At 36.1% G+C, this 19,557-nt stretch overlaps 1 protein-coding gene across 1 annotated transcript in view; it reads left to right on the top strand.

Moving 5' to 3' along the window:
- Nucleotides 1–19,557, top strand: part of ADGRV1 (adhesion G protein-coupled receptor V1) — a gene marked incomplete at both ends in the record, with an annotated part of 443,017 nt that overhangs the window by 19,708 nt on the left and 403,752 nt on the right. The window contains 8 exons of the mRNA XM_084233539.1: nt 1,544–1,767; nt 3,764–3,796; nt 5,550–5,676; nt 5,769–5,954; nt 6,668–6,848; nt 7,541–7,704; nt 8,800–8,923; nt 10,196–10,462. Coding sequence (XP_084089665.1) covers nt 1,544–1,767; nt 3,764–3,796; nt 5,550–5,676; nt 5,769–5,954; nt 6,668–6,848; nt 7,541–7,704; nt 8,800–8,923; nt 10,196–10,462 — 1,306 coding nt within the window. The remainder of the gene's footprint in view (nt 1–1,543; nt 1,768–3,763; nt 3,797–5,549; nt 5,677–5,768; nt 5,955–6,667; nt 6,849–7,540; nt 7,705–8,799; nt 8,924–10,195; nt 10,463–19,557) is intronic.

Here is a 19,557-nt window from a genome sequence, read left to right as displayed (position 1 = left end):
TTACATGAACACACACATATAAAAGCATAGTTACTATTACAGCACCTCTAATTCCACCCCCATTCTTGCCTTCAGCCTTACCATTCCCTCAGCTACAGCCTGTCTTGCTGATGTCTGCAAGTTTCTCTCACTTCTGTTTGATTTCAGTTGAGTTGGGGTTCAGATCAGGAATGAGGAGACTGGCATTGCCTTTGTTATCAAATCCCCATGTCAAAATATGGTGACGACAACTTTCTTTGTTTGCGTATTTGATTCTACAAATTGGCGGAGAAGCTCCATTTTTCAAGATGGTTTTAAAATTTGTATTTTCTTAATATGCTTCCCCCCTAAAAGTTAAAAAAACTCAAAATTCTTTTAGTTTGTCTCAAAGAGTGGATTGCTTTTATTCTTTTATCTTATAGGATGTGAATTTCCCATTTCATATTTTTCCCTTGAGGGAAATTTGCTTTTAGGGATAAAATGGAAGTATTTGCCGTCTTCCCCCAAAAGGGAAACAGCAGAAAAAGTGGGAATTTCTCTTTCTTTTCTTTGTCCCATCCACAGCCTGGCCACAGCCATTCCCTCAGAGTGATCTAAGGACTAATGATTTTGTTACTTATTTATTTGTTTATTTATTTATTTGCCTCCCCTAAGAATCTTACTTTACTCATTGGTTTTTGTCCCTAACCACCACTATACAAATTAGCAGAATGGTTAGTGAGGAAAATATATTCCTTTTTCATAAGGAACTCAAACAGGATAGCATGTCTACCTTTTAAGTATTCATTTATATTCTTTGTTTTAAAAAAAGCTTGATTATGATTTGTATTGATTCTTTTATTATAAAAATTAAAGTATATAGTACTTGAGCAAAACTACCAAATTCAGTTTATTTCAGAATTATTAATAATAGCATTGATTTATTTTTCCCAAGCTATGGAGAAGCACTGTAATCCCTACCATAAACATACACTATAGGGATCCATTGGCTTCATTTCACTTGTGGGAACTGAGGTCAGAGAAATTAAGTAACTTGCTTAAGGTAACCCAGAGGCATGATTTTAGTATCATTTTATTTCTACTGCATTTTTTGTGTTGACCAGATGCATTTTTTTCTTATATTCTTCTTTTGACCTGTCACTTTAGGATGCATTTTCGATATCATTTTCTTGTTTCAGTTGCAAAAATTTATTTTTCATTTTAATTGTGATATGAAATTAATTCTTTTCAGGGAATCTGTTACAAATTTATTCTTAGCAAAATTGTACTGTTTTTCTTGATTCTTTGGCTTTTAAATTACTTAGCTTTTTCTTAAAACTCAAGTTAGGGATTTTTTGGCTGGGAACAATTTTGATGATTGATTAGCAAATGCTAATAAAAATATATCTAAAATTATTTTCATACTTAAAGAAAAGTCTTGTTCAGTCAAGTTTTTTAAATGTCATTTGATTGTTCCCTTTAGTAAACATGTGTATTCATATAATGACATATACTCATACTAAAAATAAAGATTATATAATTTGTGAGATTATGATAGAGGAAATTTTTTTTTTCTTTTTATAAGGTATACATTCCATTGCATCGGGATGGAACTGATGGTCAGGCTTCTGTCTATTGGAGTTTGAGGGCCTCGGGCTTTAATTCAAAAGCGGTGACCCTGGAGGATATAGGCCCCTTTAATGGCTCTGTTGTGTTTTTATCTGGACAAAGTGACACAACAATCAACATTACTGTCAAAGCTGATGATATACCAGAAATGAATGAGACAGTAACACTTTCACTGGACAGGTATTAACCCATATAGGAATATTTTAGTAACATTTATATATTTGTGTTTCTTAATTTAGTTTTAAAAATTCTTTCCTCTATATAAAGTAAAATTTAAAAAGTAAGATAAATATTCTGCTAGCCTTCTGACTTTTTGGTTTTTTATTGGTGATTCCTGGTTAGACTATTAATATTATGACACAGTGAACTTTTTCCCTGCTGTTTATTATGAAGAAACATTACATTGAGAATTTATGTAAGGTATCAGATAAATCTTAAGCATAGAAAATATTGAGAAAACAGGCAGCAGCAAACCTAAAATGTTAGGGTAAGCAAATAGCTCTACTGGCTTCTTTTTCAATAGAGGAGAGGATTAGTGCTTTTTTGGCTGAGTGAAAAGAAGAGTTAATCTTCATATAATGAAATTCCCCTTTTACATGGAATTAAACATTAAATAATACTTATTTTCCAGGGATTCAAAAATAATACAAATATAAGAGGTATTTTTTAGTAATAATAAAGATCAACTTAGCAATTCTCAGTGGGTCATTTATAATAAGAAAATATCACAATATCTAAAAGAGAGATTTTTTTTTCAGTAATTCAGAAAATCCTTTCTAAAAGATCATACATTTAATTAATAGGAATGAATTTAAAAAACGAAAACCAACATTATCTGCTTCAGGTCTCTATATTGAACATACTAGAGGTTAGTGTGACTTTGTGACTTAGCAAATTCATATTTTAGAAATATTAAAATTTACAAATAAGTTCAATTGGTATTATTTTGTACTTCATTAATCAGGACTGAAGTAGTAGCAATTATTTTATATAGCTGCTGGTCTTCTCTATATTTTGTTGTCAGTCAGTTATATATTTTTCTTTGTAGGTGTTTTGTCTAAACATATTTCATAAACTTGCTGACTAGATGTTTTTGTGTTTTCATGTGAAAGAAAAATATAAAATGTAGGGACAAATTTATTGAACATTTCCTGTTTCTTTTGTTTGCTTTTAGAACTATATTAGGTTTACTTTCCTTTTTAACTAAAAAGTAAAAATCAAGAAAAAAAGCCCACCAAAACCCAAAATCAATACAACACATATTGATTAATGTTTTTAATATACATTTACATTAAATCGTAAGGAAAGGCATTATGATGAAAAATCAGAGAAATATAATGGAGTTTAAGGTTTATATATTTCACTTATCTGCTTTTTCTTGAAGTTAGGTTTGAGTACTTATTGAATCAATGAAAGTCTTGAAAAATAAAGAAAAATGAATGGCAATTATAAGCCAAAGATGACAGTCCATAGAAACTTTGTTAGCTTAACTGAGAATTTCTGCTTAGAAATAAATATTTATAGATGCTTTAAATTATACCTCGGCAAGTTCATAGTGACTAATGTTTATGTTCTTTTCAAATAGCTATTTTTAAATTTTATCATGTTACATTTGGAAATTACTTAAATGGAATTTTTAGGTTATTTTTCTTTTATGGGTAAAACAGTATATAAGGAAGTATGAATCATGGGGTAGAGTACTTCTCTGTTACAGAATTTTTAGTTTTTCAAAGAACCACTGGCTTTAGATGTGAAGGTAGAGCTTTAAATTTTTTTTTAAACCTAATTAAAGCTACTAAGTAATTATAAGTCAAGCTGAATGAAATTTGCTCAGCTGCTGTGGTCTGTCAGAGTGCACAGAGCCTGGCAGGCCCCAGCGCCTTGGAGCAGACCTGGTGAGGAACGTCTTCAATGGAACTTGACATGCTGGCTGCTAATGGGGTCATTTCTCTAAGTGGGAACTGCAGAATCCTTGCTAATATTTGTCAGTAGCAAAGAACCCAGTGTGCAGATTTCTCATAAAGTGAACATTACCAGCTCTTGGGGGAGATAAAAGAAAGCCTTTCTTAAGCCTTATTTTTACCCTGCCATTCTGATTTTTAATGGTATCAGTAAGATTTTGGCAAATGGTGTCTGTCTCCTTTATCCCCTCCCATCCTTCTTTCTGTGTTGGCAGGGTAGAAACCGAAAGGTTTGTCGTGTATTTTGGGTAAGTGTACAAAATAATGCCTTGTTTTGGTGATGCACCATTTTGCTCTGCAGATCATTGTTTTAGACCAGCATGCTGTTCTGCATGACCACAGACCCTGAGAAATTTTGCTTGTCAACTTGCCTGAGCATGCTTCGTGTATCATTACATTTTCCAATAACCCGGGGAACTTATATGATTTTTTGTTGTTGTTGTTCTAAATATTAAGTTATGAATTCAATGAAGATTATTTGATAAAAACTTATGAGTATCAGTCAATGTAATTCTATGTTTTGAAGAAGAAGGTGAAATTTTAACTTTCCTTATAGTTAATATATAACCTAGGGAATAGTTATTGTGCTTTGCTTGTAAAATTCTTACCTAATATCTTTTATGAATCTTGAAATAGAGAATTAGCAATCAATATGTCTGTCTCTTTCCATTGGTTTATGAGGGCATTCTAAGTGATTTCTCTCCTATATTTCTCAGTTTTATAAAGAACTTTTCAAAATTTGCCTTTTTTGTATTAGGGTAGCGTTTGTAAAGAAAGCTTTATAATAAATTTGTTTAATGTCTGGAATGGATTTTTTATATTTTACATACTAATTCAGTATTTTTTATCTCTTAGCTTATGGGGACATAGGAAGTTTTAATTACTGAAAATATTGGGGTAAATAAAATTTGGGCAAATTTGCTATGAAAATCATATGTGACTGCATTAACATACAACAAATGTAACAATATAACAAATAACAAAATAACAAGTAAAACTGTTATTTGGACAGTGTGTTTGTCTTCACTAGTATGCTAGGTATTGTCAGATTTCCAAAAACTAGGGAAGGATGTTAATTCAGAAGCTCTATTATATAGGAAATGAGCTGTCCTTGCTACATAGCAGTTGTAGCTTCATTGTGGTTCTGAGGTCTGATCAAGAGTACTTTGGTTCAATAGAAAGTGACATTTCGAAAAATGTAGAGCAGCTTGCAAAATTGAGAATCCTCAGAAAGCATGCTGGCTTTTAAGCCCTTAGAGTTTTGTAGTCCAGGTCTTTTTAATTCTTTTAATTATGCATTAAGCATAAAGGCCAGAAAAAAATCTTGTTTTAATATGCTCTTTTGAGGTAACTTGTCATGTATCTCAGCTCCATTCTATGCCATTTTTTGGGTATATGTCCTACATTTTTCTCTTATAGTAGACTAAAAAATGGCAAGAGATTAAAATTGAAGTGAATAGAGTCATATGAAAGGTCACAGACTATTTCACAGACTATTTCTAAAATTAATCATAATTTGGTTTAATTTTCATCAGTGTGACTTGCCTTAGTCCATGGAGTTATCCAACTTTTATTCAATTAGGTATAATTTTATATAGTGATTTTTTAAAAAAAGAAATTCAAGTGTATGTAAAGTTAAAATGATTTCAGCTCGTTGTATTTTCTAATGACATGTTACAAATTAAATTTTTCTAAAACTGGAAATAAGTTGGTAAGTTTGATACTTTGTCAAAATAAAATATATTTACAACTTTTGTTTGCCTTAGTCTTGGTGTACATGTGTAGTGTTTAGTTTCAGTCACATGTGAAAGATAATGAATTCAGAAATAAAGGTTTTTCTGTAAGGGTTGAGTAAAAGTGTTTTGATCTTAATTGACTTAATATACAACTTCAATTTAAGGTTTAACTCCTACTAGCCTTCAGATTTACTATCTGAAAGTATAAATGTTATAAATTAGCCTGCAAAGTTCGGATCCCTTTTTCCCTCTCTCACATATCCAGGGTCAATGTGGAAAATCAAGTACTAAAATCTGGATATACTAGCCGTGACCTAATTATCTTGGAAAATGATGATCCTGGGGGAATTTTTGAATTTTCCCCTACTTCCAAAGGACCCTATGTTATAAAAGTAAGCATAAAGGAACTTTAGCCTATTCTGTACTTTCATCCTCAGAAGAATGATTTCAAGAATTGAACTTTTGTGGATTTTTCTTTTTTAAGGAAGGAGAATCTGTGGAACTCCATATCATTCGATCCAGGGGAGCTCTGGTTAAGCAGTTTCTTCATTACCGGGTAGAGCCAAGAGATAGCAATGAATTCTATGGAAACACAGGGGTTCTAGAATTTAAACCTGGGGAAAGGGAGATTGTGCTAACCTTGTTGTCAAGATTGGATGGGATACCAGAGGTAAACAATTTTATTTTTAACTTGTGTTTTTTTGAAAATTGGTAGTATTTAGTATGTTGTGAATATCAATATTTTGAACATTGACAAGAAGATATAGGAGAGAAAGTGGGCAAGATAGAGTTGAGAAGTTCTTATATTTGGAAAAAAGATGAACTAAAAACACATAAAGACAGACTCATTCATATTTGAGTGGTATATGTTGCTCTGTGTAAAGAAACACTAAACAATCTGAAATGTTGATTGTGCGATCAGTTTTTATCGCCTTTTAGCTTTATGTTACACCTGTATTGCCTGAACTTTTAATGGCACAGTTTTTAACCAAAGATATTTTTCTATAAAATTACTTTTTTATGTGTTCTGCGTGAATGGAACTAGATATAGTTGTATTATGTTTACTCACCAATGCGTATGTAGTTCTTAAATTTATCTTATTTACTCTTACTAGTTTAAATGACTAGATTATCAGTGTTAAGTTCTAGTCTTCTTACTATTTTAGTACAGTATCATGATTTGTCTTTTTCCTTTTTGGATAATGTATTTTTATACCTGGAGTCTTTGTTAATTGCTGGGAGAAAGCTAAGCATTTTTTTTAAGGAATAATATCAGCTCGTCTGTCCTTTTGGTGAGTTCTTTGTCTGAAAAATGATTGTATTAGTATTTTCCTCTAAAAATTTCAGTTTTGAATATTTTCTAATTTTGGGTGTTTGTTTTAGTTGGATGAACATTATTGGGTGGTCCTTAGCAGCCATGGTGAACGAGAAAGCAAGCTGGGAACTGGTACAGTTGTCAACATAACGATTCTGAAAAATGATGATCCTCATGGGATTATAGAATTTGTTTCTGAAGATATTATTATTATGATAAATGAAAGTAAAGAAGACGATAACTATAGCGGTAATGTATTCTGTTTTTTATATTCTATTACTGTTTACTGAAGAGCAAAGTAATACTTTTTTAGTTTATTTTTCAGTAACTAGTTATTTTCAGTTGTCCATTCTGCCTTTGACATTCTGTGTAATGCAGAAATTTATTTAAAAATTATTTAAGATTGCTATTTTATATTTATATTTATAATGACTTCATTTAAATTTTTATTTTAATTAGTGGAATTCAAACCTCAAGAATGAACCCTTTTAAATAGGAAAAGCTCTAGAACAAGTACTACTGCTAGAGAAGTATTGCAGTGGTATGAAATGTAAAGTAGTTTTAGAGCAATTTTTGGGCAAGAAAATCAGTTTTAAGTTACAGATTATACCGGCTCCCTTTAGCAAATATCCTTATAGGATTTTGTGTAGGTCTGCCTAATTATTCACCATTCTGTTTCTTATGCTGTATGACTTTTAGAAACCCAAGCTTGAGAGAAATGGTCAAGTCCATTTATTTACCAATTGTTTACCTATAGAGGGAGGACTATGCTAAATACATTTTTGTGTATACTTTGGAAACTGCTATACCAGGAACTGTTTTTTTTTTTTTTTAAGAAGAAGTGTTATTTTTACTTTTGTTTATTTGAAAACTTTTTTAATCATCATTTTAAAATTGTTCAAAACATCTTCATGTATATCATACACCTTTGTATTTCACAGCTGTTTATGGTGTAATAAGAAATCGAGGCAACTTTGGTGATGTTAGTGTGTCATGGATGATTAGTCCAGACTTTACACAAGACATATTTCCCATAGAAGGGATTATTTTCTATGGAGATCAGGAATTTTCAAAAAATATCACCATTTACTCCCTTCCAGATGAGGTAAATGTCGCATATGTAACTCTCTTTAATTGTCAGTACTCAATAATTATTTTTTATTAAACAATTAACTTCTTGGTAATGTATTTTATCACTTTAATATGCAAAAAGAACCAGGTATAACAATGTCTGACTCTGTCAAAAGAGAAATATATTGATTTTTTTGTTTTGTAAAGGTACTTTTATGTCAGCTGATAGTGGCTGGTGACACAGCATAGGTGTCAGATATCAGGGATTCGGTTGTGAGAGAGGTTAAGTACTTGGCGTATAATTAGGTGTTTTGAAGACGAGGGCAACTTCTAAATTCCCCTGTGCTCTCTAATCAGTAGCTGGACCACATAGATATGGATCTAACATGGTGTTCGTCTTACTGATAATAAAGAGAGAATTTAACAATGGGAAAAGGACCCTTTTTAGGGGGACTCTGCTTCAAATAGCTATGGAAGTCTCTCCTTTCTCTCAAATCATCTCTGGAGGGACAAAATATCAAATTCTTCTCTTTTATAATGAGGAGAAGATGAGGTCACACAGATGAAATGAAAGAGAAATAGTGTTATCTGGGGATTCATCTAGGCCCAGAGATGTGGGGAATCCCATTTTGTTAGGATAAAAAAGACCTAATGTGTTTATGATATACTGAGAGAAACTTCAGTAAGGTTTGTTGGGAACCTTTTTTAAGAACTAGCTGAACTTTCCTTATTGTTTGATACTATGGGTATGAATTCATGTTTCTGTCCCATTTTTCCCTGTAAATAACATAAACCCCATTTTTTTACTGGAAATAATATGAGTTATGTAGTATTTCTATTTTTACTTATATAAGGCAAAATACAACTATTTCCATTAAATTTTATAGTCAGTCAAAATAAATTGACTGTTTAGATAGGCATTAAAATATTTTTGGGGAGGCCTAGGTCCTATTTAAAAAATGGAGGGTGATTTTTCCTCAGAAATAGAAATGAACGTTAGTACTGGTTAAAAGAGCTATTTAAAAAGATAATAATAGAGGTATATAAAAAGATAAAACAACTTAGGAATATAGAATGCAATTATATGCACAAATCACCTGACTTAAACATGTATAATGTTTTCTAAAAGATTCCAGAAGAAATGGAAGAATTTACCATTATTTTACTTAATGCCACTGGAGGAGCTAAAATAGGAAATAAAACTACTGCAACCCTGAGGATTACAAGAAATGATGACCCCATTTACTTTGCAGGTGGTATTTCTCTTTTAATTGAATGAGTTTACATCTTTCTGCAGTAGTGTATATGTATATATTTTTTAATAACTTTTAACATTTTTGATAAAGACTACTCATGCTTATTTAAATACTGATTTCATGAATTGTTTGGATTATTATTATTCAAACTGATGTTTCAATGAGTATTTTTAAAGAGCTTCTGAAGGAAAAATAAAATAAGTACTGTTTCATCAGCTTTATTTTCCACCCCCCCTTCAAATGTTAAGGTATTTTCTTTCCTTTTGCAGAAAAGAACATTCTCCCTTGTGACCTCTTCAATTTACAGTGTAGCCAGTTTAGGGTGTGGGTATTATACCTAATAGATAGTCAGTTACTACCATAACTAATATTTAATGGGCCATGTAAATTAGGTTTTCCTCATTCTTACCACTATTTTTTATTTTTTTAAAGATTTATTTATTTATTTATTTATTTATTTATTTATTTATTTATTTATTTATACAAGAACGGGGTATAGGCCAGATGCCCAGGAGGGTGAGAGGATTCACCAGAGACAGAGCGGGGAACAGAACAGGTAGACTGATGAAATACACTGCTGAGGGGAGCAGCCAGTGAGACAGGAGAGGTCTGAGGCGCCATGTGGGACCCTTGCCTGCCGGCCTGGATCGAACCAGCACTGCAGAGGCTGTGGACAGCTTCAGAGCGCTGCGCTCAACCGCCTGTGCCACTGGGGGAGGCCCCATTCTTACCACTTTAATGTTTTCTTTAGGACTCTCTTTTGCCACCTGAGAGATCTTTTAATTTTGTTTATGCGATCCAATTGGTATTTAAGTCTTTATTAAACCCATTGCAAGCTGTTCAGTTTACAATTGCAGGAATCTTTAAACATCTTGACTTTTGTTATTTGTATATTTTTTTTTTTTACCTTCAGCTTATGGGTAATTAAAGAACTAGTCCTATGTGTTTGGCCTTATTTATGCTCGTTGCAAAAATAAAGTCTTAGATTTCCAGACCTTTCCTCACAGAAAGGAGTACGGAACAAAAGAGGAAGACTGATAATGTATACTAATTTTCTGACAAATTGAGTGGAAGTCTATGGATTCTGTAGGAATTAAGGCAAGAGGAAGCCCATGGACCTTAGAGGAGGACTCTCATACAACTTGGGACCAGAGTTGATTTCCTTTTAAGCAAATGGAGCAATTCTTGGTGTGGCAGGCAGGGAGAAATGCTAAGTGATCTGAAAATAAGTTGATGGCAGTTTCCTTCTCTTCTTTTTAAATATTTCAGCACCTCGTGTAGTGAGGGTTCAGGAGGGTGAGACTGCTGCCTTTACAGTTCTCAGAAATGGATCTGTTGATGTTGCCTGTGCTGTCCTGTATGCCACCATGGATGGGACTGCTACCGCCCAAGAGGGAGACTTTGTTCCTGTTGAAAAGGGAGAAGTGCTTGCTTTTGCAGTTGGAAGTAGAGAGAAGAACATATCCATATTTGTTAATGAAGATGATATCCCAGAGACAGATGAGCTTTTTTATATAATCCTCTTTAATTCAACAGGTAAATAAATTACATTTTTGTACATGCTTTAGGATGAGAAGTACTATTGTTCACTAGCATTTAATAGTCTTCTATGAACGTTCAAGAGCAAAATTGTTTTTTGCTCTCTTGAGGATGGGGTGTGAGCATATATATATATGTGTGTGTTGAACTTTTCTGTACTGGTATACTTCATGGCATTATTTTAAGTCTTTTCTCTCAATATGGCACAAATAAAAATTGATACTATAGAAGGAAAGAAATCTAGCTAATGCTACCCTGAGCCCTTCATTTTGGGTTTGTTTGATGTTTACTCATTGTTAGATTTGGGTATTGTATACTTGGAGGAATTAAATGGAAGTGATTTTATTTTTAGTATATCCTTTTAGTTCACACATGATTTTGTTTTGCAGTGTTCACTTTGACCACAATTTAGGTGGTGACTGTCAAGCTCTGTACCATACTGTTTTTCTTTGTAATTAATATTTTGTGGGAGGGATACTTTAAAATCATGTAAACGTCCTGTTACTTATCAAATTTCCATTTTTTCATTGACTTATTGATCAAATTGGACTCATGATTTCTACTTAATGAATTTCACTATCATTATTTGTTTTGATGTTTATAGTATCCCAAATTTGGCCAGTGGTAGCCTATTTGAGATGGCTTCTTTATATATTGATATATTCTTATTATTCTTTATGTATTTTCTTACTTCCTGACATAGCAGAGCTGTTCCAAACTCATTTTGTACTTCTCACAAACCCTGAAACCAGCCATTTCTGCAAGAAGTATAGGTTCTTTTTAGTGAAGAATGTAGTTTGGAAACCAGGATCTGGGGGCTAGTGGTCCCTATTGTTACTATATTCCTCCTCGGCTCTCTGCATCTATAGAGATGGAATATATGTATTTACACATGTATGTATACATACACATTTCAAAATCTGTAGTTGCAAATCCAACTATATATAATAAAAACCATTAGTTCACAACAGTATCTCTGTTTCTATCTGCTGATGAGGAAATGACATTGTCTTAATCAAGTTTACTTTATATGTAAGTTCTTGATGCCATTTATTTGTGGGTGAAAGTTATTGTGTCCCAAACGACTATGAGGTAAAATGTCACTGGAGTTAAACATTGTCAAGAATAAAATATCTCTTTGATTAAAATACACATCAAAATATTCTGAACCTCTTATGAAAAGAATGACAAATGATTCTGCAAGGAGAGGTTCAGGAGTTTACTTTGTAAAATGCTTCATTGGGGAAATATATATTTGATTTCCCCAATGGTACATTTTGAAAAAAAACTGGAGTGGGAGGGAGAAAGAGAGGAGAAATATTGAGAGGGGGTAAGGTGTGATGGGAACTGGCTTGAGGTATGTGTATGTACTTTGTACTTACTGCAGCCCTGCATTTGTCTTTAATATTTTTCTAGAATTAGTGGCATATGAGGATCTAATGAATTTAGCTCTGGAGATTTGGATCACAAAAACCTGTAGAATTTGGGCTTCTTCCACCCTGTCTCAGTTCTTTCTCTCCTTTTCATGATATCAAATCCTTGAGGACCTAAGGGACTAGTTGCAGTGGAGACACTGCAACTCAAACAAAACCCAGCGCTGGCGGCCTTGATTGTTATTGTTCACAGTCTATGGTCCTGTCAGTTCTTTCTGTGGAGAAACAAAGAATTTTTAGCACAACTTGTGATCTGTTGCTTGACAATTGTACCTGATAACAGGGCCCTGACAAAATTAGGTTTTGCTATTTTATTTTTTTGTTAGATTTGATATATTTTAAGTTATTTTATTAATCTGTAAACATTTTCTTTACAATCTGACTTGCTATCTTTATTTTAATTTTCTTCCTCTTTCTATTAACTGAGTATCAATTGAGTCTGAGTGTAGTTCTATATTTTTATACATTATTTTCACTGAGCTGGTTTGTTGCATATGATTTCTTTTTCTGTAATTTCAGTTTTGGATGTTGTTCTCAGCTACTTTTGAAAGCTTTATTGCATCAGTTTCATTCGCCATTTCATAAATAGCATTTGTCTAATGAGCTTACAGTAAAATTATATGTGTGTTTGTGTGTGTATGTGTATTAATATGGTGCAATTAATATTTAGGGTAGAGTGACAAATGTGAAGTGATGTAGGAATACAGTGGAGATGCACTTAGCTTAATTTGGGAATTCAAGGAAGAATTCCTGAAAGCATTGTTGCTTGAGGTGGGTACTCAGGAGTGAGTCAGGTGAAACAGGTAAAGACTTTTTCTTGCATAGGTAATAGCTAGAACAAAGAGAAAGAGCTTTAGGCCTCAATGAACTGGTGAGAAGAGACCTAATGTATAAGTAGTAATGATACTGACATATTTGCATATGACAAATTGGAGTATAGAGGGATTAAAGTCAACACTTTATTTTTTTCTAAAGATTTGTTTGTTTATGCATACAAGAACTGGGGTACAGGCCAGAGGTGCAGGAGGGTGAGAGGATTCACCAGAGACAGAGCGGGGAACAGAACAGGCAGATTGACTGAAAACACTGCTGAGGGGAGCAGTGGGCAAGACTGGAGAGGTCTGCTGTGCCATATGGGTATCTCCCTGGCTGACCGGGGATTGAAGATAGAACTCTTGTGCTACAGAGGCTGCAGATAGCTTCATAGTGCTGAGCTTAACCCCTTGCACCACCAGGTAGGCCCAAGTACAACACTCTAAAGACTGTTTTGTTCTGTGAATGACCATGTCAAACTCTGCTGCCTGAAGGTTGAGATTGAAAGGGGAAAGCTCAAGCCGCTGATTCCATTAATATGGACAGTGAGAAGTTAAATTGACTAAATAGGGGGGCGGAGCAACATGGCGGCGAGGAGACGCTGCGAGTAAGATCTCCCATTAAAAAAAGTTAATAGGGAGGAAAAGCGGCAGGTCCCAGTGAGAACTGGGACACGGAAGATAAACGGACGACTCCAGCAAACTGCCCAAAGAAGAAAGTTGCCATAAAAGAGGACGAGAAGGGAGGGAAGCGCAGAACCCTGCTCCCCTCCCCCGCCCACAGAGGCGGCACTCTCCGACCTGCAGAGACGAGGGAAACAACGAACCAAAGCGCCCAACAAGAAAAACGGATGCAGTAAGTGGGACTGTGAGTGGAAAGGAACTATTTCAGCCACCGCACCCCGTGAACGGGAGCCGGGGCGAACCCTGCAGGATCCGCCGCGGAGGTGAGCTCCGGGCGCCATTGAAGAGAGCCCCGCCCACCAGGAGGAGACCAGCACCAGCACACAGCCCCGGCCGCCCGGTAAGCTTGCGCGAAAGCGGCGCTCGGATTGCAGCTGCCCAGGGCCCTGCGCCTGCGACCTAGGCTTGCGGGGAGACGACGGAGGCCCTCCCTGAGTGAGCAGGAACAAGGCGCCCAGGCAGGGGAGCGGGATTCAAAAGGCGCCATTCCCGCGCCACTGATCTGGGCTACAGCCCGCGTCCTGGAACTGAGGGCTTTGGAACTGAGACCCGGGCAGAGGCCCTCCCTGAGTGAGCAGGAACAGGGCGCCCAGGCAGGGGAGCGGGATTCAAAAGGCGCCATTCCCGCGCCACTGATCTGGGCTACAGCCCGCGTCCTGGAACTGAGGGCTTTGGAACTGAGACCCGGGGCACGAAATTAGGGGCGTGGGTTCCCCTCGACGGTGGGGCACAAGGCAGACACAGCACCCCAAAGCCGTTGAGGTGTACCCTACCATCCCCGCTCTGCTCCCTGTCCCACGGGGTGGAAAATCAGCTCCCCAAGGGCTCTAGGAGAGATCTCTGGTGCCACCTAGCGACTTGACCCCAGCACAGGCTACTGAAGGAGCTAGTGGCCAGCTGGGGAGTTAGCCCACACCGGGCCCCTTCTGAACAAGTAGTCTGAGCCCACAGGGAGAGCGAGCACCCACAGCCAGGGCAGACCAGGCGCGCAGAATAGTGTGCCTGAGACCAGAAGCGCAGGGAGTGTGTCCCACATCACCATTTTAGAACAGGGACATTTCTACAGTAAAGACTACCTGCAGAAGGCTTCCTCAGGAGCCAGAGGTGAGCGGGGGAAGTTCGCCCACGCCAGACCCCCTCTGGCCTGCAGTCCAAGCCCAGAGGGGAGCAGGAACCCACCGCCGGGGCAGACCAGGCGCACAGGGGAGTGTGTCCCCACATCGGCATTTTAGAACAGGGAACTTTCTCCAGTAAAGGCTGCTTGAAACTGACAGATGACTCCTGGAAGAACCAGAGGGGAACAGAGAAGCCCACCCAAGATGCCGGCAAGTCCCAACAACACAGTGTCCCAACGCATACGGCAAATTAGAAAACAGACAGTAGGGAGGAGAAGAACCACACGCAACCTAGCAACTCTCCAGAGAAAAAGCACACCACAAAAAGAAAGCCAGCCCCCAGATTGCAACGACAATAACTTGGAAGAATTTCTGAGCCTTCCAGAAAGAGAATTTAAAATTGCCGTGATTAAAAAACTGACAGAAGTCATAAAGGAAAACAATGATAAGGGAAAAATAATCAACGATCAGAAGAATGCAATTGAGTCCCTAGAGAGGGAAAACAATGGTCAGAAGAAAGAAATTGAGTCCCTAAAGAGGGAAGTAAAAGAAATGCAGGAGATCAAAGAATTAATGGAAGAACTAAAGAATTCTGGGAAAAGCAATGAAAGCAGAATAGATGAAATGGAAGAACGAATAAGTAATCTTGAAGACACAGAAATAAAAAGAACCAAAACAGAAAAGGAAAGAGAAGTACGAAGGAAAAAGAACGAAGAAAGACTTCGGGAACTATCTGACTCCATGAGGAAAGGAAATATAAGAGTTATAGGAATACCAGAAGGAGAGGAGAGAGATGTAGGAACAGAGAAAATATTCAAAGAGATAATTGAAGAGAACTTCCCAAATGTGAAGAAGGAGCTGAAAATTGATATACAAGAAGCAAGAAGAACACCAAACTTCCACGACGAAAGGAAAAATACAGCAAGACACATAATAGTAAAGCTCCCAAGAATCCAGGACAAGGAAAAAATAATGAAGCTGGCAAGAGGGAAGAAACAGATAACATTCAAAGGAAAACCAATCAGGCTGACATCAGACTTCTCCGAAGAAACACTACGGGCAAGGAGAGAGTGGAGGGACATAGTCAACAGACTCCAAGAAAACAGATGCCAACCAAGAATACTCTATCCCGCAAAGCTCTCCTTCCTCTTTGAAGAAAGAATATGGACCTTCCCAGACAAACAGAAACTCCGGAATTTCATTGCAACTAAACCCCCACTCCAAAAAATACTACAAGGAGTCCTAAAGCCAGAACCTCAGAGCGACGAATAACAATGAAAGAAGGCCAAAAAAAAAAAAAAGTTATTAAAAGAATAAATAAATAAAATCAAAGGAAAGACAAACACAATGGCAAATACAGATGTTAACATATCAATATTAACTCTAAATGTAAATGGACTAAACTCTTCAATAAAAAGACACAGAGTTGCAGCCTGGATTAAGAAACAAAACCCAACCTTTTGCTGTCTCCAGGAAACACATTTAGCTACAAAAGATAAAAATAGGCTCAAAGTTAAAGGATGGAAAACAATCCTACAAGCAAATGGACCAAAAAAGAAAGCAGGAACAGCTATACTTATATCAGATAAAACAGATTTCAAACTCAAAAAGATAAAAAGAGACCCCAATGGTCACTACATTATGATCAAGGGGACAATACTTCAAGAAGAAATAACACTCATTAACATATACTCACCAAACGAAGGAACACCAAAATATATCAGACAACTGTTGTCCTCTCTGAAAACAGACATCAGAGAAAACACATACGTAGTGGGAGACTTCAACACACCACTATCAACAATGGATAGATCAACAAGACAAAAAATAAGTAAAGAAACCAAAGCTCTAAATAAAGACCTAGAGCAATTGGGCTTAACAGACATCTATAGAACACTAAACCTCAAAAAAACGGAGTACACATTTTTCTCAAGCGCACACGGATCATTCTCCAGGATCGATCACATACTGGGGCACAAGACAAACATCAACAGATACACCAAGATTGAAATCATATCAACCATATTTTCTGACCATGAAGGCATCAAACTAGAAATAAACCATAAAAAGAAGGCAAGGAACTTTCCTACCTCATGGAGATTAAAAACCACACTACTGGAAGACCATTGGACTAATGAGGAGATCAAAGAAGAAATTAAAAAATTTTTTGAATTGAACGACAAGGAGGACACCAATATCCTAAATGTATGGGATGCAGCAAAAGCAGTAATAAGAGGAAAATATATAGCAATAGAAGCTCACATCAAGAAACAAGAAAGAACGCAAAGAAACAACCTAATCTCGAAGCTCAAAGATCTAGAAAAAGAACAACAAAAAAACCCCAAAACCAGTAGAAGAAAAGAAATAATAAAAACCAAAGCAGAAATAAATGAAATTGAAACTAAAAAAACAATCCAAAAGATCAATGAAACCAAGAGCTGGTTCTTTGAAAAAATCAATAAAATAGACAAACCCCTAGCCAGGCTCACAAAGGAAAAAAGGGAGAAAGCACAAATAAACAGGATCATCAATGAAAGAGGAGAAATCACAACGGACACAGCAGAAATCAAAAGAATAATCAGTAACTACTATGAACAGTTATATGGAAACAAGTTTAACAATCTAGAGGAGATGGACAAATTCCTACAACTCTACAATCACCCAAAGCTAGATAAAGAAGAAATAGAACACCTAAACAGACCAATTACAATTAGCGAAATTGAAATGGTAATCCAAAACCTCCCCAAAAACAAAAGCCCAGGACCTGATGGATTTACAAATGAATTCTACCAAAGATTCAGAGACGAATTAGTGCCTATCCTTCACAAACTCTTCCAAAAAATTGAGAAGGAAGGGACAATACCAAACACGTTCTATGAAGCCAACATTACACTAATACCAAAACCGAACAAGGACAACACAAAAAAGGAAAACTACAGGCCAATCTCCCTAATGAACACTGATGCAAAAATCCTCAATAAAATTTTAGCTATCAGAATCCAACAATGTATCCATAAGATAATTCACCACGACCAAGTTGGATTCATTCCAGGGGCACAAGGATGGTTTAACATCCGAAAATCAATCAACGTTATCCAACACATCAACAAAAAGAAATATAAAAACCATATGATAATATCAATAGATGCTGAGAAAGCTTTCGACAAAGTGCAACACCCATTCATGATAAAAGCCCTTGAAATTCTTGGGATACAAGGAACATACCTCAACATCATAAAGGCCATCTATGACAAGCCAACAGCCAGTATCATTCTCAATGGTGAAAAGCTGAAAGCAATTCCATTAAGATCTGGAACAAGACAAGGATGTCCACTCTCACCATTGCTTTTCAATATAATACTGGAAGTCCTAGCCAGGGCAATAAGACAAGAGAAAGACATCCAAGGAATCCAAATAGGAAAAGAAGAAGTCAAACTATCACTATTTGCAGACGATATGATATTATACATAGAGAACCCCAAAAACTCCACAGAAAAGCTAATTCAACTCATCAATCAGTTCAGTAAAGTGGCAGGATACAAAATCAACACGCAAAAGTCAGTAGCCTTCCTATACACAAACAATAAATCTGAAGAAGAAGAAATCAAAAAGACCATCCCTTTTGTTATTGAAACAAAAAAAATCAAATATTTGGGAATAAATCTAACAAAAGAGGTAAAGGACCTATACAAAGAAAACTATCACTGTTAAAAGAAATAGAAGAAGACACAAAGAAATGGAGAGACATCCCCTGCTCATGGATTGGAAGAATAAACATTATTAAAATGGCCATCCTTCCAAAAGCAATATACAGATTCAATGCTACTCCAATCAAAATTTCAATGTCATTCTTCAAAGAAATAGAACAATTATTGATGAAATTTATATGGAATCACAAAAAACCCCGAATAGCCAAAGCTCTCCTGAAAAAAAAAGAAGGGAATGGAGGCATCAGACTCCCAGACTTCAAACTATACTACAAAGCCATAATCATCAAAACTGCATGGTATTGGAACAAGAACAGACATACAGACCAATGGAATCGAATAGAAAATCCAGAAATAAACCCACAGATTTATGGTCAACTAATCTTTGACAAAGGAGCAAAGACTATGCATTGGAGCAAAGAAAGTTTGTTCAATAAATGGTGCTGGGAAAACTGGGTCGCTACATGCAAAAGAATGAAGCTTGACCACCACCTCACACCATACACAAAAATCAACTCAAAATGGATTAAAGAACTAGACATAAGACCTGAAACCATAAAATATATAGAAGGAAATATAGGCGAAACACTACGTGATTTGCACATCAAAGACATCTTTACAGACACATCACCCAAAGCAGTGATAGTGAAGGCAAAGATAAACAGCTGGGACTATATCAAATTAAAGAGCTTTTGCACAGCAAAAGAGACAATAACAAAAACAAAGAGAAACCCCACCAACTGGGAGAACATTTTTGCACCCAACACTAATGATAAAGGACTGATCACAAAAATCTGCAAAGAGCTGATGAGACTCAACAACAACAAAGAAAATAATCCAGTCAAAAAATGGGCAGAAGAGCTTAAAAGAAACTTCTCTGAAGAGGAAATGCAAATGGCCAACAGGCATATGAAAAAATGTTCAACATCACTTGTCATCAGGGAAATGCAAATCAAAACTACCATGAGATACCATCTTACACCAGTGAGAATGGCACATATTAAAAAAACTAGCAACAATAAATGTTGGCGAGGGTGTGGAGAAAAAGGAACTCTTCTGCACTGTTGGTGGGAGTGCAAACTGGTCCAACCACTGTGGAAAGCTGTGTGGAGATTTCTGGACCTACTAAACATAGAGCTACCATATGACCCAGCAATTCCACTCCTAGGTATTTACCCAAAGGACACAGAAACATCAATTCCAAAGAACACCTGCACCCCTATGTTTATAGCAGCACTGTTTACAATAGCTAAGCTTTGGAAACAACCCAAATGCCCCAAAATAGATGACTGGATCAAGAAGATGTGGTACATATATACCATGGAATATTACTCAGCATTC

This window comes from Talpa europaea (assembly GCF_964194135.1).
Source record: "Talpa europaea genome assembly, chromosome: 5".
Taxonomy (NCBI): Eukaryota; Metazoa; Chordata; class Mammalia; order Eulipotyphla; family Talpidae; genus Talpa; species Talpa europaea.
The sequence above is the reverse complement of the archived record's forward strand: the minus strand, read 5'-3'. Positions and strand labels throughout refer to the sequence as shown.